Source organism: Hypoxylon trugodes, assembly GCF_022578975.1.
Source record: "Hypoxylon trugodes strain CBS 135444 unplaced genomic scaffold F4822scaffold_7, whole genome shotgun sequence".
Taxonomy (NCBI): Eukaryota; Fungi; Ascomycota; class Sordariomycetes; order Xylariales; family Hypoxylaceae; genus Hypoxylon; species Hypoxylon trugodes.
In genome coordinates, this window is record NW_026250022.1 from 650,987 (window position 1) to 673,961 (window position 22,975).

The following is a 22,975-nucleotide window of genomic DNA, read 5'->3' on the forward strand; positions in this document are numbered from 1 at the left end:
GCAAACCATCCCGCAGCTTCACACCGCGGAAGTCCACCTAAGTCCAGCAAATGCCATGCCACAATACGGTTTCGCTGCACCTCTCGGTCTGATCTTCTTCCCCTCTTGCGATCTCGGGAATAGTAACATGCAATAGGCAATTCACATCTATAGTACCATGTTTAGTTTAGTTAGGTATATTGGGCGTTTACTATTGTCAGCAATTGAACTTTGTAACTGAATTTTAGCAGCTAAAAGATCAGCTCGTCGTATTCTCAACTAAACACATCATTACGAGAATTCTTCATCTAGGGGCTTATACAGCTTATAAAGCAATCTCTATTAGCAGAAATAGTGATGATAGCTGCTCCCCAGAAATTGTTGGTGAATGCAGCAAGCCATTTTTCCTGACCGAACGGCAAATGCCCTCCAATGGGACCTAAAGCTCTAGGTACATATTGCGTATGTGACCATGCAGGGAGTACTTAGTTGAGTATCCGTCTCGTCGTGTCCGAGTCATAGCAACAGATCAGGCCTATCAGAGCCGACTCTTTAGTGTATCTAAACAGTGGCGTCATTTTTCGCTCGATTTGGTTGGATTCGAGCTGGAGCTTGTCTCAGACATACCGCGGAGGATGAATATGTAGTGCAAATTGCTGCTGTTTTTTTTTTTTTTTTCTGGGATTGCTGACATGCCAACCCGCCTGCATAATATTAAAAAGCGCGAAGTAAACAAAGGTCATTCTTACTGTAGACCACTGTATGTACTTTTTACTGATGTTTCTTTTCCCCCGGTCTTGGTCAAAAATGGTCAGCGTGTAAGTCAAACATCCACGATCTTCAGGTGACTAAATATGGATGCTCAAATTTCATAAATAAATCGCTGTTGAGGTCATTCTATCTTGGCTGAATAGATTGGATTGGATTTGAAATACTACATATGGTAGCACATCAGCTTTGCCGGCTACTTAACCCCTGAAAATGATGTTGTCATGTTTCCCGGGGGTTCTAAAGGAGATCATTAGCGTTTAGGCTTTTATTAATGCAAAATTTATGCCCCCTTGTCCACTACACGTTGGCTCCATACAAGAACCAGGTATGGGTCAGATTCTTTAGATCTTACAATATTGTTTGGAAAGGGAGACAAGTTGGTACCTTTTATACAAATTCATATGCATCGTTGATTGAAGTTTATGAAAATGGTTACAGGGAAACCGAAGCAAAGACCAAAAGATGTCCGTGATGTTCTAACCTACACTTTAAATATAAAGGTAGAGCCCTACCTAAGAGAACAGTCGAGACCAGCGGAGGCCATCCTCGTCTCACATCTACCAAATGCATGTGTCCAAGAAAATTCCGGGCGGTTCGATCAATGTTCGTGAGACCAACTACAGTAGTGTAATGCTGCTAATGTTATTAGCGCGAGATATAGTCGCACTGTGCATTATACGGGGTACTTTCACTTTCCAAGTTCGCCTGTATATGCCGTTCCGCGGCTGCTACTAGTACTGGAAGGTAAGCCTTAAGGAAAGTGGTGTCGGCGGGTCACAGCGCACCCTCCCTCCCCCAAATCCAAGACTTCGTATGATGTGAACCTGCGCCTCGGGAATCCCTGTCATCCCTGCAAGACTCGTACTAGAGGGTACCTGAGGAGTGGGTAATCATACACTGTATAGAAAAAAAGTATTGAGTATTGCATGTACCTTGGTATTTGTACAAAAATAAACTGCCCAAGGGCAAACCCGCCTTGAATTCAAGTCTATGTCTCCTTTCATCTGAACCGTCGTCCACCCAAGAAGCAACATTTTGGGGAGAGCCTCACACATTTTGGCTTTTCTCCTGTTCCGTTTGTTTCTATTTTTCATTTTTAATACTACACTCGTTTCTGTATGCTAACCATACACTCGCTACGCGTAATAATTGCTTGCTGTCGGGGATAATAATTCGAACCCTCTTGATCCAGTGAACCAAAAGAACCAACGGGATCGGGAGACAGCCCCCTTCACTCGTTGCTGCAAAAGTTTTTGCCAACTTTTACCCCCGAATTCGATCTTGCGAGTTTAGTTTAAGCATTCTTCAAGCGTCAGAACGACGCCAAGCATCTTCTTCTGAGTCGTCAGTCCATTGATAGGCGCCAGCTTTTGGCCCTTGATCCCAAGATGACCTTCAACCTCCCGCCGATGGGTGGTAGCGGAGGTGCTCATACGCAACCTTCGTTGCCATCCCTCCCTGCCCATCTCCAGTCCGACACTCATTTGACCGCACATTTAGCTAGTCGTTTCCATGTAAATATTCCGACGGCTCGTTTATCCTCACATGCCCTTATCTCTCTTAACACATACACCTCGTCGACGAAAGGCCTCGATGGCGGAAAGGAAGGGAGCGCCATGGCCGGCGCCGAAGATATGGCCGACAGAGCTTTCCTTAGATTGGGACATCGCACTGAAAACCAGGCCGTCCTATTCTTGTACGTGACCAAGATTGAACCAAGAAGTGACAGCTCCTAGGCGTAAAACTAACAGTAAACTCACAGGGGTGAATCCGGCTCTGGTAAAACCACAATTCGATCCCATCTTTTGACTTCGCTATTGAACAAGTCCTCGACGCCGTTGTCTAACAAGATCTCTCTCGCTGCCTATGTTTTTGACACACTCACTACGACGAAGACAGCAACAACGCCGACAGCATCTAAAGCCGGTCTCTTTTACGAGCTCCAATACGATACCGCATCGACGACTAACCCGTTACTAATTGGTGGAAAGTTGCTAGACCACCGTTTGGAGCGAAGCAGAATTACCGAAATTCCGACGGGAGAGCGCAATTTCCATGTTCTCTACTACCTCTTGGCCGGAACCAGCGAAGCTGAAAAAACACATCTTGGTATCGACACTCCCCGAGATGCTGCCGGACAGAAGCGATGGAAGTACCTTGGTCACCCCACACAACTCAAGGTTGGTATCAACGATGCCGAAGGATTTCAACTGTTCAAAACAGCTCTTCGAAAGCTAGAGTTCCCAAGAAGTGAGATCGCCGAGGTCTGTCAAATATTAGCTTGTATTTTGCATATTGGACAGCTTGAGTTTGAGACTACCGCGAGTACCACCGCTACGGCAGATGACAGTGGTGGTTTCTCGCACGAAGGTGGACAGAACATCACAGCCGCACGAAACAAGGATGTATTGGGAATTATCGCTGCTTTCCTCGGTGTCAGCGCGCCGGACCTCCAGAATACCATGGGATATAAGACCAAGATGATTCATCGAGAACGCGTGACGGTTATGTTAGACCCGAAAGGCGCTCGTGCCAATGCCGATGAGCTAGCTCGAACGTTATACTCTCTCTTAGTTGCGTATGTCATCGAAAATATCAACCAGAAAATATGCGCTCCCGAAGAGTCGATCGCGAATACCGTCAGCATCATCGATTTCCCCGGGTTTTCCCAGCAATCTTCTACAGGGTCCGCGCTTGATCAACTTCTCAACAATGCCGCAGTCGAATCTCTCTATAATTTAACGCTTCAGAACTTCTTCGACCGCAAGGCCGACATGTTAGATACCGAAGAGGTTACGGTTCCAGCAACAAGCTATTTCGATAATTCGGATGCTGTCAAAGGATTGCTGAAGCCCGGCAATGGCTTACTTAGTATTTTGGATGACCAAACTCGCCGACATCGTACCGACATGCAACTTCTGGAGAGTTTAAGGAAGCGATTTGAGGGCAAGAACCCAGCGATTAACGTAGGTTCCGCGACGGCCAGATTACCTGGAAGCAATTTCTTGTCAGAGAACACGGCAGCAACCTTCACGGTCAAGCACTTTGCCGGTGAAGTTGACTACCCCATCAAGGGACTCGTCGAGGAAAATGGCGAGGTCATTTCTAGCGACGTTATGAACTTGATCAAGTCTAGCAAGAGTGAATTTGTCGCCCGCCTTTTCGGTCAAGAGGCCCTTCAGACTGTTATGCACCCTCAGGAGAGAACTACTGTTATGCAAGCATCCGTCAGCTCCAAGCCCATGCGGGCACCCAGTGTCATGTCAAGGAAAACAACACGAACAATGGGATCGCGCCGACCACGCAAGCAGGAATCCGTCGACGATTTTGCCAGCGAAGCGGGAGATTTCAGGGGAGACAGCAAATCGAGAGGCGAATCCAGGAAACCGAGCATCCACTCCGAGCAAGGAGCGTCTGGTCAATTCTTATCTTCTCTGGAAAACGTAAAGCAAGCCATCACAGCTCCAAATACCAACACATACTTCGTATTTTGTCTCAAGCCAAACGATAGACGAATTGCGAATCAATTTGATAGCAAATGTGTCCGTACCCAGGTACAGACATTTGGTATTGCGGAAATCAGCCAACGACTAAGATCAGCCGACTTCAGTTTATTCCTACCCTTTGGTGAATTCCTTGGTCTTACCGACGCCGAGACGATTCTCGTCGGAAGTGAGCGAGAGAAGGCTGAAGCAGTCGCTCAAAACAAACAGTGGCCCAACAATGAGGTGCAAATCGGCTCCACCGGTATATTCCTTAGCGAGCGCTGCTGGATGGAGATTTCACAGTTAGCGGATGGCGCTTCTGCATCCCATCGGTTCGCGTCCGAAGCTGGTGACGGATTAAGTCCCGGTGACATTCCTTTTGGGGCTTCAAAAGAGCGGTTGGTTTCAAATGGTAACACACCACAATACAGTGACAAGCCCCGAAACGGTTACTTCGGCAGTAACGATGTCGATGCCCGTTCCGATGCTGGTGTCTCGGCATTTGGTGCTGGCGATATGTTCAAGAACCTCGACACCAGAGAACAGATGGCTGAGCGAGGAAACGAGAAATCGCTCGTTGAAGTCGAAGAGTACAAGGACAGCCCAAGTCGAAAGCGATGGGTCTTCATTGTATATTTCATGACCTGGTTTATCCCCGATTTCTTGGTCCGTTGGATGGGACGAATGCCCCGTAAGGACGTTCGGATGGCCTGGCGTGAAAAGGTCGCGATCAACATGATGATTTGGCTCAGTTGTCTCATCGCCGCATTTTTTATTATCGCCTTCCCTCAGCTCATTTGCCCCAAGCAATATGTGTTCAGTTCTGAAGAACTTTCTCAGTACAATGGAAAGGATGGGAACCAAGCCTACGCAGCGATTCGTGGTCAAGTCTTCGATATCGGCAGCTACGCCCCATCTCATTACCCGCCTTACCTCGCTACCAAGTCAATAACGCAGTATGGTGGTCTAGATATTACCTCGTTATTCCCAGTCCAGGTATCGGCTCTCTGCCGAGGCAAGGACGGCACTGTCAACCCCGCTGTCACACTGGACTACAAGTCAACAAACATCACGGGTTCAGCCAATGTTGTCAACAGCCAGGATCTCAACGCTCATTACCACGATTTCCGCTCCTTCACTTCTCTGCCCCAGCCATTCTGGTTCTATGAGAAGATGCAAATGCTGAAGTCTTGGAAGAAAGGCACCATTGGTTACTCTCCAGAATACGTGGCCACTCTTGGAACTAAGCAAAATTCTATTGCTATTCTCAATAGTCGTGTATATGACCTAACGAAGTATCTCCTTGGCGGTCGACACGTCCAAGTCAAGGAAGGCGAAGACGAACCAACTGATCCCGATATCATTAATTTCATGGATGATCTTGTTGTGGACCTCTTCCAGCAGAAAGCAGGTTCTGACGTAACCAAGCTTTGGAACGCCCTTGACATAGACTCCGGTATGCGTGAGCGCATGCAACTGTGTCTAGACAATCTTTTCTACGTCGGTGATGTTGACACGCGAAACTCAACCAAGTGCCAGTTTGCTCAATACCTCATTCTCGCCGTTTCGATTTTACTATGTGCCATCATCGGATTCAAGTTCTTTGCTGCCCTTCAATTCGGAGGTAAGAACATTCCAGAGAATTTGGACAAATTCGTCATGTGTCAAATCCCCGCCTATACCGAAGACGAGGATTCTTTACGTCGTGCTATCGACTCAGCCGCCCGTATGCGATACGACGACAAGCGCAAACTACTCGTCATTATTTGTGACGGTATGATTATCGGTCAAGGTAACGACAGGCCCACTCCGCGCATCGTTCTCGATATTCTTGGTGTATCCGAGACGGTAGACCCCGAACCTCTAAGCTTCGAATCTCTCGGCGAAGGTCTTAAGCAACACAACATGGGTAAAGTCTACTCCGGTCTTTATGAAGTCCAAGGTCACATCGTCCCCTTCTTGGTCGTCGTTAAAGTTGGCAAACCGTCCGAAGTATCCCGCCCCGGAAACCGTGGTAAGCGAGATTCGCAAATGATCATGATGCGCTTCCTCAACCGTGTTCATTACAACATCGCCATGAGTCCACTAGAACTAGAGATGTATCACCAGATTCGGAATATCATTGGTGTAAATCCTACGTTCTACGAGTTCATGCTTCAGATCGATGCCGATACGGTCGTCGCACCCGACTCAGCTACTCGCATGGTTTCCTCGTTCCTTGATGATACACGGTTGATTGCTGTCTGTGGTGAAACAGCCCTTACCAACGCCAAGTCTTCCTTCATTACCATGATTCAGGTGTACGAGTACTATATTTCACACAACTTGGTCAAAGCCTTCGAGAGTTTGTTCGGTAGCGTTACCTGTTTGCCTGGTTGTTTCTCCATGTATCGCATCCGCGCGGCTGAGACAGGCAAACCCCTCTTTGTCAGCCGTGAAGTCGTGGAAAGCTATTCGACAATTCGTGTTGATACCTTGCATATGAAGAACTTGCTGCACTTGGGTGAGGATCGTTATTTGACAACCCTACTCCTCAAGTTCCATTCCAAGTACAAGACAAAGTATATCTTCAGTGCTCACGCATGGACCATCGCGCCCGACTCCTGGGCGGTTTTCCTCTCGCAGCGTCGTCGTTGGATTAACTCTACGGTACACAACTTGGTCGAACTTATTCCTATGGCTCAACTTTGCGGTTTCTGCTGCTTCAGTATGCGATTTATCGTCTTCGTTGATTTGCTATCGACCATTGTCCAACCTGTCGTCATTGCTTACATTGTATATCTCATCGTGATGGTAGCCACTTCCAACTCCGTCATCCCGTTGACAGCTTTCGTCATGCTTGGCGCCATCTACGGTCTTCAAGCCATCATTTTCATCTTACGTCGCAAGTGGGAAATGATCGGATGGATGCTTATGTATATCGTAGCTGTTCCTGTCTTCTCATTCGGGTTGCCTCTATATGCTTTCTGGCACATGGACGACTTCAACTGGGGTAACACACGTGTCGTCGCTGGAGAGAAGGGCAAGAAAGTCGTGGTTACAGATGAAGGTAAATTCGACCCTACTTCGATCCCGCGCAAGAAGTGGGAAGAATACCAAGCCGAGTTATGGGACGCACAAACCAGCCGAGGAGATGATACTCGGTCTGAGGTCAGTGGTTTCAGTTACGCTACCAAACCTGGTATGGGCGTAGGCGTTCACGAATACTACCCATCGCGACCTGGGTCAACGACCGGCATGATCCCACCACCATACGACCAAAAGAACGCAGCCCACCTTAGTCGAATGTCGTTTGCTCCGACTGAGAACCGAATGAGCCAGTTTGGTGGCTCGCAGTTCTTTGGCAACCAAATGCATGAAGTGGAAATGTCCAATCTCGCGGGCATGCCAAGCGATGATGCATTATTAGCAGAAATACGCGAGATATTACGTACAGCAGATCTAATGACTGTAACTAAGAAAGGTATTAAGCAAGAATTGGAGAGGCGCTTTGGTGTTCCCCTTGATTCCAAGCGCTTGTATATCAACAGCGGTATGTGTCCCTCTTTCCTCTCATATTGTACAATTATATACTAACAAAATCATTAGCAACCGAAGCATTATTGTCTGGTCAGTTATAGACACAGACTACCTTTCTTACCACACTACCGTCTATCTACATTGTCATATTTCTGCATATACTTAGACGGCCATGTTTTCATTAGGTTATCTATATAATATTGCATTTTAAATATCGTAAGGGAGGGGCAACTCGCCAGCAGGCCAGATTCCGGGTCGGACAGGGTATCAAATCATCGGAGGTATGGAGTCAAAATTTATTAAAAAGCGGAAAGCAATGTCAGCCATCTTGGACAAACAACGAATGAACAAGAAGAAGCTAAAGCGATGCTGCTGGGTTCGACGCATACGCGAAGTAATAATGGAAATAATATTGGTTTACAACTCGTCTATATGTCATTTTGAATCGATTCGTAGCGAAATGGAGTATTGAAATTTTTAAATACATAACTAATTAAATTTGTCTTCTTCACTTCCTTTATATGTGTTTCGTCAAGATTAAATGCACCTAGAAGATAACATAGATATATAACATTATTGCCCGTTAAGTAGTCACTGCCCTAATGACAGGTCAGTTGTGGACAAAGATATTATCACGCCGATTAGCCCCATCCTCGCGATCTTAAGCACGAATCACATCCATACTCTGAGTAAATACCTATTATTATTTTCGTTTATAAGATGCCTACAGATGAGACATTAAAGGTACCTATACGTAACTTACAAAAGAATACTAAGTGGACACCTGGTCAAGGACTCTCGTCTTCCTAGAAATCATCTCGATAAAAGATTAAGCCAAGTATACCTAAGCCGTCATCTAGACGTATGTTAAGGGGATATGTCTTAGAGCTCACCTACAGTAAACCTACACTAATATAGAACCACCTACATCACGACGCAGCAGTTAGTATACTCTGTTCGTATTAGTATTGAACATGTGTATGGCGTTTCCATAAATCAAATACAAGCAATTTGCCTGATAAACCCCTATTCCCATACGCAAGGCCTTTATGATGGTCTCTATAATAGCAGTTGCGTAATCGTCGTCGAATATGGTCCAGATTAATAGTATATATGCGCAATAAGAACAATTGCTTTGCTAATATTTTTGCCTCGTTATTAAGCGACTCTTCATCTGGCATGACCATAAGGTGATTTTTGTGGTTCGGTCGCTTTTCATATACGAATCTCGACATCTGGTTGCATTTAGTATGTAAGCATGTCGTTCTCTGATTTCCTACATCTGATGAAATACCCATATAAAGGGTGACACGTGCGTAGTATTATATGAACTTTTGGATTCTGATATATCTCCATATTTTCCCCATCAACGTTACCTTCTTATACCTTCGTTAGGTCCATCTCGATTCTTAAAGCGGGTTTCTAACCTCGTTTGTATGTGATGCATTAATCCTTTTTATTAGTCACCAGATTTTTAGGTATTAATCTTGTGAAGATTCATCTTGTTGGCTAGGCTGGACGATTCTATTCTTATGCAGGTGGGCCGTAATATGTATATTCTGCAGGCTTATAGCTGTAGCATGCCAATAGTGTTAGTTACTTTGATCAATAAAATTGGTTTCCGAGATCTCGTCGGCCGAGTACAACACTCCTATGCATTCGGCTAGGGGTCGGTTAATTGGAATGATTTGAACTGTCATGTTTAGTGGAACCGAGTTACATTCCGATCAGAGTTAAGGAAAAGATCCATGTCTTGGACCAGATTCATGATGTGAGATTGCGTGGACGTCGTATTCATCACGATGGATTGGTATAGACGCATAAGAGAAGGGGGCAAGGAAGCATATGTGATGGAGGGTAGTAAGTGGGCTAAAGCTTCTGGAGGCTCTTCGAAACTGACTAATAAGAGTTAAGAGTTCTTCTATGGGGTTCGAAGAATCTCACTCAGCATGAAAAATACCTATGTTTGACGAAAGCTGATTGGTTGCGTTGTAGGACTGCCCCAACGCGCGCATTTCGAAATAGGTGGTGGTAATTAAAGTGGTGAATAGTTGCTGTAGAGAAGTTTAGGGGATTAAGATGCCCAAGTATGCTGTAGATATAGCAAGAGAATAAAAGTTAGGTATCGGTTTTAACGGCTAGCTTGAACGTTATAGGTCTTTGTTAGGGACTGATGGCTCCAGCCCTACGTGCTAAATAAGGCCTCAGCTAAGAGATCTCATTTAGGTGGGGGCGCGACTTTTCGAAGCAGCTCTGCGAATAAAAAGTCGTTGCAGGGAAGTTTATAGCTGGGGCCTAGGCTCTGCTAGCGGGACGGGACTCCTTCTTAATAAAGTGGATACCCGCTATGACCTATTCAGTACGACAAGGTTCTCTAAGGTCAGCGGAAAGAAGGAAAAGCGATGATGTAGTGGTTTCGGCGCCTGATTACATATGTACCTTCCTGTATGCAGTAGAAATACGATTGCCATTTCCAGCACCTTGCACTATACTACCGCTATACTACCGCCGTACTACTGCGCTGTACTATACGGATACTACCACCTAAACCATCTTTCTTACTCTCTCTACCTACCTACATTAAAAATCTACCAACCATCATCATCCCTTCACCACACCCTTCACTATCCCTCGCATTCACGGATCTCCTACCCGCCCTCGCCCACCCCGTTGTTCCTATTGCATGTGCCTGTGTTACATCCCAAAGGTAGACAGCAACTGATTCCATCTTATCATTCGTCACTTTTCCTTCCTCTACACCATTATTTTCGCCGAATTTTCTTGTTCGCCCATTTCACACACCACACCCTCGTTTTTTACTCTGCCTTGACGACATACTCTAGCCGACACCCAACTGCGGCGTTTTTTCTCCCACCCGTCTTACAGTCTTTACCACTTCACGACAACCACATTGCGACGGCCTAGCAGCATTCATCCCAAGTCACCACGGGCCATACTACCTCAAGATGTAAGTAAGCTCGCGCACTCCTCATACCCCAAGTATGCTCGTCATATCGTAGCTTGGTTAACCACCACCACTATAGGCATATTACCGTGAACGTCAACAACCCGGAAGTGGAGGCTTCAGAGCTTCAGCTCATAAACCTCGATGTCCCTCCCGACATGACCCTCGCCGACTTACGGAGTTCGATCGAAGCCGAAGGAATACCCTCCCCATCGCAGAACATCTACCATAATGGCCAGCTTGTCACCGATAACTCTAAGACGTTGCAAGAACTAAATATTTCCGATGGAGATATGCTGGCATTACACGTGCGGGATATGCGGGGGAACACTGGCGTTGCGCCTGCTCACCGGGAGCCACAGAGACGACAGGGTGCTGCTCTGTCCCAAGACCCGGAACTCATACGTTTGCAAGTACTTGGTGATGCTCGGTTGAGGGGCGAGTTGGAACGAGCGAACCCCCACCTGGCCGCCGCCCTCGAGAACCCTCAGCGGTTCGCACAAATCTTCCGCCAGAGTGCGGACCAGCAGGAGGAGGCACGCCGAGCCCGGATGCGAGAGATTGAGGCCCTTAATAATGACGAGTTCAATCCCGAATCCCAGGCTAAGATCGAAGACATGATTCGCCAACAAGGTGTTATGGAAAACCTCCAAAATGCTATGGAGTACAACCCCGAATGTAGGTCAAGGCTGTCATCTGGATGATTTGTATATCCGTTACTGACACGTTGTTCAGCTTTCGGCCGCGTCCACCTACTATACGTTGATGTTAAGGTTAACGGCGTGAAGGTCAAAGCTCTAGTCGACTCTGGTGCTCAGGCCACGATCATGTCCCCATCTTGCGCCGAAGCATGTAATATCATGCGTCTTGTTGATCGACGCTTCGCTGGTGTAGCTCGTGGAGTAGGAACTGCTAACATCATAGGTCGCGTTCACTACACTATGCTACAGCTGGGTACGAAGCATCTTGCCGCTGCGTTCACAGTCATGGAGGGAAAGTCGGTCGACCTGTTGATTGGTCTTGACATTCTAAAAGGTCACCAGGCAGTCATTGACCTGGCACAAAACAAGCTTATTATCCAAGGCGAGGTGGTCAATTTCCTCGGCGAATCGGACATTCCTAAAGAGACCGAAGAGGCGGTCAACCAAGAACCGACCGTTCAAGGACCGGGTGGCACCACTATTGGTGCCCGATCGGGAGCCGTCACTGGCCCTCGAGTCTCAGCAGCAGGGCCCTCCGGCGCAGGTCCTTCTTCACCTATCGCGTCTCGACCCGCCGCTCCTCCCGCCCGTCCGCCTCAACCGCAACAAGCTCCTCAGCCTCAAGTCCAACCCCAAAGAACTTTCCCCGAAAACGACATCAACACCTTGGTGTCTCTAGGCTGGGACCGACAGGCAGCGATCAATGCTTTAGAAGCCACAGGCGGCAACGTCGAGTTCGCCGCCTCTCTCCTCTTCAATAACTAGTCTAGTCTAGCGATGACAATACATAATTAATGCACGACAGCATACGTAGCGCGATAAATACAATACAATACGGCGACGCGATATTTGGCTTGGGGCTTTAATATAGGACTCGATATAGCAAGTAGACTGGCGAATTCACGGATCAACTGGGAGGCAACGTTAATTGCATGTGACCAGGGGGTCAATAGAGAAAGGTCGTCGTCTGATTTGACACGTTCGCCGAATCTGAACAATAAAAAATTATCTGAGGCACAAACACAAACACACCCCTTAATTAAGTCATTTACAGATTAGAAGATATTTACGGGTTTGCTGATATATGTAGGTACCTAGCTATAGTATGATATGTGGCTGTGGGTATGGATGCAGGTGCGGATGTGGATGTGTATGGATTACAGACAGTCAGATAGCTTGCTTGGCCTTATCGCAGCTTATAGACACAGGGCTTCAGAACAGAGCTCTCATCCAACGTACCCTGATCTTCCTTCTCCGTTTCCACGAACTTGATACCCGTTTTCTTTGCACCGGCACCACCACGACCAGATTCTTTTTGGGCGATGGCGCCTTTTCCAACTGTCGGCGAAGCCGCTTTGATGAAATGCATTTTAACGAACATCTTGTTCTTCAAGTCCACTGCCCCTTGCAGAACGAACCCCCTCTTTCGTAGAGCCTCCACAAATGCTGTGACGTCGGTTTCTTCCCTCTTGTCATCCGCACCATCAACTTCCACAGCTAGCGCTGTTTCGTCCTCTGGACCCTCTGGACCATCCGTTTCCTTGCTCTTCCCCTTCTTTCCCTGCACCTTTCTTCGATTCCCCACGCTATGACTCACGGGCACTCCGTTCTTTCCACCCTTGCCCCCTTTGCCACCGCCCCCAACTTGTCCGAACCGACTCTTGATCTCCGCGACCCAGAGCTCGCTGCGCCAATGCAGGATTCGATAAGCTTCTTCGACAAAGTCGAGCCAGTTTGTGCCCATGAGCGCAAGGCAGAAGACGACGATATCCACGGCACCGTCGGCGAGGGGCAGATTCGCAATATCGGCGCGAGTGACTAGTGGGCTAGGACTCTGTAGGTCGTAGCTGAGGACCTCGAGGCGGAGTTTCTTTTTCTCGGATTGTAGGGCCGTGGCGAGTTTAGCATCGCCGCAGCCTAGGTCGGCAATTGTGCAGGTTCCGTTCGTGCGTGGGAGAGACGTGACTTCACCTGGTGCGGCGGAGTGTTGGCCGTGCTTGGACCTAGGTGGCGCCTTCTGCTGCCCTCGTACCTTGATATCCCGGACGTACCCATCGACTGGGTTCTCAGGCCAGACATCGACTTGGCGGCGGAATCCTTCGTGGTACTCCTGGAACATCTCGGGTGAGTCCTCGAATAGCTTGAACATTTCTTCCGAGGGTTTGGTGTAGAGTGTTTCATTGAGGTGACGGAATCGCGCGGAAACCAGTTTTTCTCTCATCGCGGCTTGTAAGGGTGTTAATTTAGGTGTTGTGGCGGGAGCAGAGACTTGGTCAGATTGGACCGCTGTCTTCTCCCCTGCTGTGTTACCCTCGCCATTCTCTTTTCGATCCTTGGGCTTTCTCTTCTTGTTCTTCTTTGCCTCCTTGGGCGTGGCATTAGAAGGTTCTTGCTCTGGCGCAGGTTTGCTGGCGCCATTGGCAACTCCATCCTTCTCCGCATTTTCCTGAGCTGCTTCCCTCTCTCGTAATTTCTTTAGTTTCTTCTTCTCCTTAAGGGTCATTTTCTTTGGGCGCTCTCCAGATTGACCTTCAGGCTTACCGCCATCTTTGTCGGATTTAGCCTTCTTCCCTGATCTTCCTTCGATGACTTGCTCCCAGAGGTCCGCAACATTTGATGTTGTCACATTGTTCCCCGCTGATGAAGGCCTCTTGCGCTTCTTTGAATTAGATTCATCTGCTGTTGCTTTTTGAGTTGCTGCGGTCTCTGATTTGAGGTTATCCGCTGATACAGCCCAACCTGGTACCGCAAACATCTTCAATCAAACGGGGCAGGTTCCTCAAGCCCTGGTTAAATATTTGATTATTGGGTATGATTAGTCAAGAGAGTGGTCAGTGAAAAATTCAATCAAAGTCGAGAGTTGGAAGAATAAGATGAGTTCGTCGTTGAAACTTTTTTGCAGGGATTATAGGTGCAACAATGTAATAGTGGGGACGAAAGTACCGGGGTCTGTACACAATTCAGCCCCACAATGCAACCGAAGAAAAAGCTAGGAGTCACGTGCAAGAAAGTAATCTGACCTAGGAAACTCTATACTTTGGAGACTACCTAGGTACCGCCAATCTAATCTTATATCATACGAGAGAAGGTTTAGTTCGAAGTAATTATTTTAATTCTTCTAATGGATGCATTTGTAGTTCGAAGTTTGCTTTTTAGGAAGGGACTTTGCCTTTTATATAATTTATGCGGGGATTTCACCTCAGTTCGGATTAATTTGTTAAGGAATAAATTAAATAATATCAATTCACGTTCCTTACATCTATCCTCTTGGGAATAGCTTCGTCTAACACGAACTAGTACTAATGAAGTTATCAAACACCCCGCATTCGTTCTGTATTCCATCGTATTTTTCTACGGCAAACCCTCGACATAGCCTTCGACCATTTCAACATCCGACGAACTCGAGAGTCTAACCAAATGTTAGTACTGCTAATAATTTTACATCCGCATAGGCCAAACCCCACATGAGGCTACAAAGTGAGTGAGACGTTTGGGTTGTCGAATGGGATGACAAGCAATACATACTATACTGTTCTGATACCTCCTAATACGGCCGGCGGTGTCTCCGACAAGGGAAGACTGCTTAGGTGATTACCTTTACGTACGATCGGTTGTCGTACAGCGGCTGGCCAACATGCAAGCAGGCCTTCTGGCATTCAGTGTCGGTTGATCAAGACTATCAATCGATGATGTGTGGACGGCGATATCTCTGTCCTTGCAGTTACTCATCGCTGCAGTGTGACATGGGAATTCTACAGTGTCTCTTCAGTTTGCACCCACTTCCAGCCATAGGGTTCGCCTCTCTACCTGTCTCACCATACTAAACTGCCATGTACCCTTAGCCTCAACGGCTAAGTTGCTAGCCACGATCGCAATAAATCGAATCGACAGATATGGTTCCCATTGACTAGCACCTTAGCACCGTTTTCTGCATCTTCGCGGGGTCACGGGATTAAGCATCGCATGTCCTGCATTACGAGACACTGTCTCTATGTTGTGGCCATCAGGCCACGGGCTCTTCCTGCTGTATGCGTATTGTACAGACCACCATCGTGGCCGCGGTTAACTCCTCAATGCTGCATGAGCAGCTCTACCATACTTTTTTTTTTTTTGCGTCAACGGGAAAGGCTTAAGACTCACACTTCCGAGACACACGGGTAAGTGTCCACACCCATTCTTCATTCTACTTCCTTGCCTTCCTGTCTACTCACCCACCTACCCACTTACCTACCTAACTCGACCTCGGTATTTTTGGGTTGGGTTTCATTGAAGAAACCATGACAAGGCTTGGCTACGTTGAATTGACGACGTTGTGCCATGTGTTATGCGAAGCCGTGGAATGAAACACGAATAGGCAGCTGCAAATCACCAATCCTTTCAGTAAAGAAAAAGCAAATTATATATTGCTTACATGAGGTATGTACAGAATCAAGTTTCTTAACCAGCAAACTCTCCAGTCGGCGTTTCTTCCGGTCCTGCTTGAAGATCCTATCTGCCTCGAGCCTCGCGATAAACGAGTCCGAGACGTTTGTTTAGCTGGCCGCACAAGAAGCAACCGAGCTTACTGCTTGTTATGTGTGTCTGGAAATGCGACTTGATGGCCAGCCAACCGAACGCGGCCAGTACGTAGGACAATTTGTCGTTGATGCAAAGGATGCGCGTTTTCGGTGGCACAAGTGGACAGTGTGAACAATTGGCTCTCCCCGAGGCCTACTGAGGAATCTCTCAGGTTGCAGGGAATGGACCACCCCCCAGCTGCGTGCGCATCATCAGATGTCGCACTTCGATCTACCGCAACTTGAACGACTCTGGTTGTATGCAGCATATGGGACTGACTTGGCTTACCTGGTTCACCTTCACGGCTGCTCTCACAGTACATGCGTCCAAATTCAATATAATACAGGAATACGGCATAGCGTATAGTTACTATACTAAATACGGTACTTTGATTTCTTGCGCCTTTTCCATTTTCATCCCATACAAAATCTCCCCTCGCCTAACACCATAACCTTTTAACCCTGGAAATCATACTTCGTACATCGACCAAAATATTAGCGATATTTACTCTTCCGAATATCCGATAACCCCTGGCTCGAAAGAAAGGCCTTTTTAGCTCGTTTGTCACTGGTATGTGTCTTTGCAATTCGATCATTGTGCGGGATCTTCCTTGTCAGCTTTGCAGTAACGGCTCTCGCTTTCACCGCTAGCCCCTAACTGGTCACCATTGACAGTACCCGAACCCCTATCGCTTTTCTCAGATCGGCGCATGCCGGGCGGCTTTCAAGGTCTAGGGGAGGGACCTATTGCTGAAGCCAGGTCTGGATTTCTCCACCTTAGGAGCTAGACTAGCACAACAAAACCAATAAGACAGGATTAAAGGATCGCCCAACCTGACAAGTTTGCCTAGCCTCGCCGAGATCTTAAAATCATCCACTGTGGGCATACCCTTGCCGGTGCTCGACAAATTGCCCTCTTATTGGTAACAACCAGCTGAACCCCACCAATTCTACCCTGCGTCCCGCGTTAGCAACGTTCCGTGCGTATGTGCAACAGTCTACATTTGTACATATTACATCCGCTGAATTGACTCCCCCCCTAGGTCTAGAAGCTGCCATCTTCAGTTCATAATTCCCACGTCGCACTGCGTCTTACTCCTAGAAGATTGACTGCTCCAATTACCCACGCCAGGAAGCATCTCCCAGTCCTCCTCTGTTGCACGGTGTGTTTCACGGAACGTTATAAGCTATATGGAAACGGGTCGTGTCATTTACCTCTTCGTGTGTGCTTACAATACTCCCCGTCTTGTCTTGAACGCCCTATCCTACCGGCCAGTCGGAACTTTGGAAATCACCATACTGTAATTCGCTCCTCGATCTCAATTCTTAGGTAAACAGGACGTCAGAGGCAACCATAGCTGCCGTCCCCCTTGAAGGTCTGTTTTTCATCGGATTAAGAGAGCTACCCCTAGCATGTTGTTGGGCTCCATTCTGTAGTCGCCATTTACCTAGCCCCAAATCGGGCCCGTCGTCTGAATACCATGTAACAATTCGATATTCCTCAACGGTTAAACCGCGATATAAACAATCCACCTTCATTAACCGGGTTAGGCGGTAATCGCGATCTATTGAGATGGAGTCCACAGATGAGAGTCCTAGGGATGTTGCCGCGGAGCCTCAGGCCCTCCAGCCTGAAGCTCCAGAGGAAGGAGATGGCGAGAATTCGGCGCCGAAGAAACCTGCTGTTCGGAAGCGTACAAAAACAGGCTGTCTTAGTGCGTAGAAACCCTCGAATCTTTGGATTTGTCCAATACCCTGGGCTGTAATAACTGACTATTCCTGAAGCTTGTCGAAAGCGTCGAATAAAATGTGACGAGGGAAGGCCGACTTGTAATAACTGCTTGAAATCGAAGCGCGTGTGTGAGGGGTATAACCAACGAGTTATTTTCAAGAGTCCTATCGGGTTTCCAAATTCTCCCTTTGGGCCGCTACCTTTCCCAGCACCATCTCCTCAGGCGTTGGTGAGGGAACAGTTATCAGCAGCACAGAAGTCTTCATCACAGTCTTTACCAATAATCGCCCCTAAACCACCCTCTGAAGGATATCACCAACTGTCAGGAGCTCACTTTAACAATGCCTATCCTGATCAGGCTGGACAAATGGCATCGGTTGCGATGAATTTTGATCCAAACGGATTCGGATCCCAAAATGCGCCATCAAAATATACCTTCTTTCCACCCACAACCGTTGATGCATTCTCGCAGCATCAATGGAGACAAGGCCAGCCCGAAAACTTCGGCCAATTTCCGCCAATTGCCCACGAGAATCTTATTCAGAATATCTCTCCTGTCCCATCGCTGCCACAACAGCAGCAGCAACAACAACAACAAGAGTATGAACAACCGATTTATCCTCAACTAGATAAAGGGAAATCCCGTGCCGAACCTGAAGAGCCTATTGAAGTTGTGGCTTCAGGACCCGAGGAATGGGAATACCCTGTATCTGATGACGAATCAATGGCGGAGTCAGACGACATGCCCATTAGTGAACAGCAAGTTTCTCTCGACTTAAACAAGCTAGGAGTTGTCGGATCCCGGAGAGTTGAGCAACCATATGACATGTCCGGAACCCAGACGAGAACGTTCGCCGCTTTTGCTTCCGATGACCTTCTTGCAACGTATGAACCCTCGCCTAACAATTCACCCCTGAACGATAGGAAAACAGCAGCGGTATTCTGGCATTTCGTACACGTAACCGGCCCTAGCATATCATTATACGAACGACATCCCGTTGATACCACGCCCTTTTTGCAAGAACAGCCCATGCCGCAAAGTCGCCAACACATTTGGACACGTAAGTCGACTGCTTCCCATACGCCTGCTACTTTTGCTGATATGCTTAGACACTTTTCCAATCTTGGCCTTCACACATCCGGCTCTTCTTCAAGCCATACTCGCGATTGCAAGTTTGCAAATTTCAAAACTCCAAATGGTACCCCCAACTGCGTCTCTGAAGCACTATCACCTAGCTTTGAGAAGGATTGCACGGAATGTTAGCCGGCCAAATCGGCGGGCCCAACCAGCGAACCTAGCGGCGACATTAGTATTATCATTCTATGAGGTGTGGAATTCAGATCATGACAAGTGGAGTAGACATCTATTAGGAGCACGTTTGATCATAAAAGAAATCCCGTATGCCGAGATGACCCGCAATATGATGAGATTCAAGCTTCGAGAAAGATCTCAAGAACCTCCGGTAGACGTCTTTGGAATGTTCACAACGTACGACAATGGACCTCTACACAATGACTGGGACCTTATCAACGTGCCATTATTGAGTGCAATTACTGGCAGGGAAATATCATACGATGAGTTAGGGATGCTTCCCGAAGAGCACAGCGCATACCGCACTTCGAGAAATACATATACTGAAAAGGACAAGGAAAGATACCAGCAATTGAGTGATCTTTTCTGGTGGTATTGCAAGATGGATGTTTACCAGAGTATTCTGGGCGGCACTCGATTATTGTAAGTTCACTTTGTGTTGTACTCCCTTCAAGATATGTCCGTACTGACTAGTCAAGTTTGGAGTATAATGCATGGACTCAATGTCCACCGAGAGCACCAATGGGACGCCTCGATGCTATGTACGTTATCTGCTCTATTCATCCCAAGGAAACGCTAATATATGTTAGATTCGGCACGTATGACCATCTAGTGCTCTTGCTTGGCCGTGTAGCGAATTTTACATCGAAAGACTTGACCCGTAAACGAGAAACATTCAAACCGAACGGGCCCGGCCGTGGAGGTTCACCAGGCATGTTCCCAGGAATGGTACCTCGTCATCCCGAGAGGGTTACGGTACCGATGGGATTCACCCCGCCGAGGGAAACGTCGCCGCCGAGCGATGCTGCCGAGAATGTCGATTTTGACACTAGGACTGCCGAAGCCTATCGGGAGTGGGAAGAGATAAAGAAGGCATTTGAGACGTTCAAGGACCATTTTGGTCCCGAATTCGAGCAGCTCGGGGCTGATATCTACCCAGCTAAGCCAACACCTTTCGGCTTCCCTGCCCTCTATCGGACGTACTCCATTGCAGGTATCTGGATGAATTACTATATGGGTCTGATTGTGCTCCATCGAGCACATCCTACGATGCCGCCGGTCGCTATGGTGGCTGCGGGCATCTCGGCGCGCGAAACAGCCCCTTACTGCATGGAGGTTGGTAGGATTGCTGCCGGGTTGGAGGAAAACATCGAAAAGCTCGACAATGTGAGCACGCTCATGGCTGCCGCATTGATCGAATGTTGCTTCCCTCTATTTGTAGCTGGGATCCAGGTATGTAACTTCTCGAGCGGACTCTCTTCTGCTTTTCAAGCCTATCGTTTTTAATATCTGGACCGGTTAACAATCCCTCCACAGTACCGCGACGATAACCAACGTCAATGGTTGATCCGACGCCTTCATGATATCGCGCGGCTCACAGGATGGCAGTCGGCACGGCAGATCGCCGTTGGATGTGAGTCGGCGTGGACGAAAGCGTGGCAACTCGGAAGAGGGCCCGAATACAAACGGGCTTTCGACCTCAATATTGACCCACCTGGATCCGTCTGGGTTAACGCGCGCCGTATAGACAAGCGTATCCAAGAGATCGACGGCAGCGACGATGCTACTAAGATCGTCCTTGCGAAGGGCGAGAAGGCCTCATATGCTATGGGTTTGCTAGCTGTCGAGCATGATCTTGAGAGGCTTGATTTAGATACAAGTGAGAGAGATCGGCGGTAAATGAGTGTTGGAAATGAATACATATTGCCAATAGTTTGAGCTTGAGTAGCACAGATGGGGGAATTTTTCTAAGGCAGAGCAGAGAAGGGAGCAGGTGGGAGGAATATACGATGTAGGAATACTTGCTGGAACCTAACTCCACGGTTACAATCTACGGACTAGACATGAGCACTCGGAGTCGGCGTTGAAATAAAACCAGGCGCGATGGATACCTCGTGCAAAAAGGGCGAAAATGGACTGAGGAAACTCGGGATTTGAATAGCACTTATTCGTACAAAAATAGTACATTAGATTCGACGAATACTCGTAATAACTACCACTTGCTTGCTGGCTCAACTTGATGTGAAGTTCATAAGGGTGGATTTTTCTCTTGTTCTACCCCTTTTGTCTAATTGTGCTCTGCTACCGTACCCGGAACATACACGACATAAGGAAAACCTTCGTAATAGGATGGGTTAATTCACTGGTTCCATCGCTTAATTCGCCGGTAGTCTCTCCACGACCTGTGCCATCTCCTCGTCTGTGTATATCCTGAAGCCTCGCTCCTTTGTTACACTCGCTAGCTGCACGTTCTTGGAGTCGAGCTTCTCTTCCATTACTTGCTTCAATGTCTTCAGAACTAGCGTCTCGGCGTCTGCGATCGTAAGGGACTATTCATTCGTAGAAAATTAGCAGTTGTCCCCAGTCAAGTATTCTCCGTAATGTGTCGTGGGGCGTATAAATACCTTGTGATACTCATTCTGCAACTCCGCCTGAGCACCCTCACTTCCAGATCCAATCGCCTTAGCATCATAACGGTAGAACGTTCCCGAAGGCTCCGCATGGTAGAGCTGGGGGCCATCCTCATCGTATCCAGCGATCAACAAAGCAACGCCGAAAGGACGACTCATGATGCTCTCCTCGCCATCAGCGCTCTCGCCGAAACGTAACGCTAAATCGCAAATCGCCTGCGTGCAGCTCTCCACACGTAGGTCTTCGTTGAAGTTGAAGGCGTGGCTTTGACACTCGACGCGCGCGTGCTCGACCATGCTTCGCGCGTCGGCTTGGAGGCCTGACATGGCGCACCCGATGTGGCGATCGATTTCGACGATTTTCTCGACGGAGGATGTCTCGAGGAGGGTGGATGTTACGCGTTTTTCGACGCCGAGGACTACGCCTTCGGATGTGGCGACGCCGATGGCGGTGGAGCCTAGTTTGATGGCTTCGAGGGAGTATTCGACTTGGAAGAGTCGGCCTTCGGGGGAGAAGGTGCTAGATGTAGGGTTAGTATGTTATGTTGATGGGGTGGAATGAAGGAGGGATTGGGGGAGGGTGGGCGTACTTGATACCCCGATCTGGTTGTTCATGTTAGCTAGCTGTAAATGTAGAGCTTCGAGATAGTGGTACAGTAGAGGAGGGGGAGAGGGGAGGGTTCTTACCGTATTCAGATCTTGCCATAAACATCTTGACGGTGTTTGAGGGGGAATTTTTTTATGAAAAGTGTTATTGATTCGTTCGTCCGGGAGAATTACGTCGTTAGAGAGAATGGTGGTCGGAATTGAAGAGTGGGAAGGCTGAATGTGTGAATGATTGTATACGAAGCTTGGGAAGCTCAAGGCTGCTACACCGTTTACGAAGCTCAGGTGGATGCTTGCACTAACCGGGGATGGTTGACGTTTATCGATAAAACTCAAATGGGATTATATATCTAAGGCGGATTACATAATATACAGGTGTTTTGATATGTGCTTACCTAATCTATTGATTATGATTTCATAACTTTATCCCCAACTGCCCCAATTCCGTCTTGCAATCCTCGGCCCTTTACATCCGCAACGATATCAATGCTATCGACCACTTCACGTATAGGGCGGCGATATAATGGGACATATCTACTCACGTAGGTAGGCATGAAAGAAATCAGAATCGGACAAGAATGTCGCCTTGGAACTTAGTCGGAATGAGCCCGAAAAATAAAACAATAGCAATGAATGGAAAAAGACGTAGGTGAACAATTCCATTCAAATAGATACTTCTTCAAAGAAAAGAAGTCCCTTTCAACTAACAATAGCCCCGTTATATAATAATATCAACGCACGTAGTTACTCACTCTTGGTATCTGATAAACCTTTAGAATTCAGAAGCATCATTCACCATACATGGACCCATCGCCACAATATTCGTAGAACTCCGAAGGTACACGTCTATATTCGCCTTGTAACCCATGGAGCCCTTGCCGAGACAGCTTGGAAAGAGGTATTTCGTAATCTACGATACCGTTTTCCACATTGCAAAT

At 47.6% G+C, this 22,975-nt stretch overlaps 6 protein-coding genes across 6 annotated transcripts; 4 read left to right on the forward strand and 2 right to left on the reverse strand.

Moving 5' to 3' along the window:
* Positions 1–1,747: 1,747 nt before the first annotated feature.
* Positions 1,748–8,265, forward strand: F4822DRAFT_409436 (glycosyltransferase family 2 protein). Its single transcript, XM_051458658.1, has 3 exons — positions 1,748–2,446; positions 2,513–7,767; positions 7,824–8,265. The coding sequence occupies exons 1-3, from the start codon at positions 2,139–2,141 to the stop codon at positions 7,853–7,855; spliced, it is 5,595 nt and encodes a 1,864-aa protein (XP_051312025.1). The 5' UTR covers positions 1,748–2,138; the 3' UTR covers positions 7,856–8,265.
* A 2,370-nt stretch (positions 8,266–10,635) lies between these two features.
* On the forward strand, positions 10,636–12,482 carry F4822DRAFT_310383 (uncharacterized protein). Its single transcript, XM_051455315.1, has 4 exons — positions 10,636–10,726; positions 10,799–11,245; positions 11,944–12,113; positions 12,339–12,482. The coding sequence occupies exons 2-4, from the start codon at positions 10,878–10,880 to the stop codon at positions 12,356–12,358; spliced, it is 558 nt and encodes a 185-aa protein (XP_051312026.1). The 5' UTR covers positions 10,636–10,726; positions 10,799–10,877; the 3' UTR covers positions 12,359–12,482.
* F4822DRAFT_310377 (methyltransferase-domain-containing protein) lies at positions 12,397–14,544 on the reverse strand. The gene has a single exon (XM_051455314.1). It carries the CDS (start codon positions 14,173–14,175, stop codon positions 12,607–12,609), a length of 1,569 nt encoding a protein of 522 aa, XP_051312027.1. The 5' UTR covers positions 14,176–14,544; the 3' UTR covers positions 12,397–12,606.
* A 1,583-nt stretch (positions 14,545–16,127) lies between these two features.
* Positions 16,128–16,805, forward strand: F4822DRAFT_310506 (uncharacterized protein). Its single transcript, XM_051455317.1, has 2 exons — positions 16,128–16,360; positions 16,652–16,805. The coding sequence occupies exons 1-2, from the start codon at positions 16,237–16,239 to the stop codon at positions 16,762–16,764; spliced, it is 237 nt and encodes a 78-aa protein (XP_051312028.1). The 5' UTR covers positions 16,128–16,236; the 3' UTR covers positions 16,765–16,805.
* Positions 16,806–17,158: 353 nt separating this feature from the next.
* F4822DRAFT_310470 (uncharacterized protein) lies at positions 17,159–21,034 on the forward strand. The gene is made up of 6 exons (XM_051455316.1): positions 17,159–17,691; positions 17,762–18,769; positions 18,819–19,443; positions 19,500–19,562; positions 19,611–20,253; positions 20,338–21,034. The coding sequence occupies exons 1-6, from the start codon at positions 17,550–17,552 to the stop codon at positions 20,698–20,700; spliced, it is 2,844 nt and encodes a 947-aa protein (XP_051312029.1). The 5' UTR covers positions 17,159–17,549; the 3' UTR covers positions 20,701–21,034.
* Positions 21,003–22,341, reverse strand: F4822DRAFT_409468 (nucleophile aminohydrolase). Its single transcript, XM_051458659.1, has 4 exons — positions 22,119–22,341; positions 22,022–22,034; positions 21,426–21,951; positions 21,003–21,350 (listed from the first exon to the last, which is right to left on the reverse strand). The coding sequence occupies exons 1-4, from the start codon at positions 22,141–22,143 to the stop codon at positions 21,177–21,179; spliced, it is 738 nt and encodes a 245-aa protein (XP_051312030.1). The 5' UTR covers positions 22,144–22,341; the 3' UTR covers positions 21,003–21,176.
* Positions 22,342–22,975: the final 634 nt, after the last annotated feature.

Excerpts from the sequence above, each read along its gene's own strand:
- F4822DRAFT_409436 (XM_051458658.1), top strand. The coding sequence starts at position 2,139 with ATGACCTTCAACCTCCCGCCGATGGGTGGTAGCGGAGGTGCTCATACG. Across the intron at positions 2,447-2,512 it reads AACCAGGCCGTCCTATTCTT|GGGTGAATCCGGCTCTGGTA; the intron begins GTACGTGACCAA and ends GTAAACTCACAG. Across the intron at positions 7,768-7,823 it reads GCGCTTGTATATCAACAGCG|CAACCGAAGCATTATTGTCT; the intron begins GTATGTGTCCCT and ends CAAAATCATTAG.
- F4822DRAFT_310383 (XM_051455315.1), top strand. The coding sequence starts at position 10,878 with ATGACCCTCGCCGACTTACGGAGTTCGATCGAAGCCGAAGGAATACCC. Across the intron at positions 11,246-11,943 it reads TTCCGCCAGAGTGCGGACCA|CAGCAGGGCCCTCCGGCGCA; the intron begins GCAGGAGGAGGC and ends CTCGAGTCTCAG. Across the intron at positions 12,114-12,338 it reads CTCTAGGCTGGGACCGACAG|GCAACGTTAATTGCATGTGA; the intron begins GCAGCGATCAAT and ends ATCAACTGGGAG.
- F4822DRAFT_310377 (XM_051455314.1), bottom strand. The coding sequence starts at position 14,175 with ATGTTTGCGGTACCAGGTTGGGCTGTATCAGCGGATAACCTCAAATCA.
- F4822DRAFT_310506 (XM_051455317.1), top strand. The coding sequence starts at position 16,237 with ATGCAGCATATGGGACTGACTTGGCTTACCTGGTTCACCTTCACGGCT. Across the intron at positions 16,361-16,651 it reads TAGTTACTATACTAAATACG|TACCCGAACCCCTATCGCTT; the intron begins GTACTTTGATTT and ends CACCATTGACAG.
- F4822DRAFT_310470 (XM_051455316.1), top strand. The coding sequence starts at position 17,550 with ATGGAGTCCACAGATGAGAGTCCTAGGGATGTTGCCGCGGAGCCTCAG. Across the intron at positions 19,563-19,610 it reads ATGGGACGCCTCGATGCTAT|ATTCGGCACGTATGACCATC; the intron begins GTACGTTATCTG and ends AATATATGTTAG. Across the intron at positions 20,254-20,337 it reads TATTTGTAGCTGGGATCCAG|TACCGCGACGATAACCAACG; the intron begins GTATGTAACTTC and ends ATCCCTCCACAG.
- F4822DRAFT_409468 (XM_051458659.1), bottom strand. The coding sequence starts at position 22,143 with ATGTTTATGGCAAGATCTGAATACG. Across the intron at positions 21,351-21,425 it reads TGCAGAATGAGTATCACAAG|TCCCTTACGATCGCAGACGC; the intron begins GTATTTATACGC and ends ACGAATGAATAG.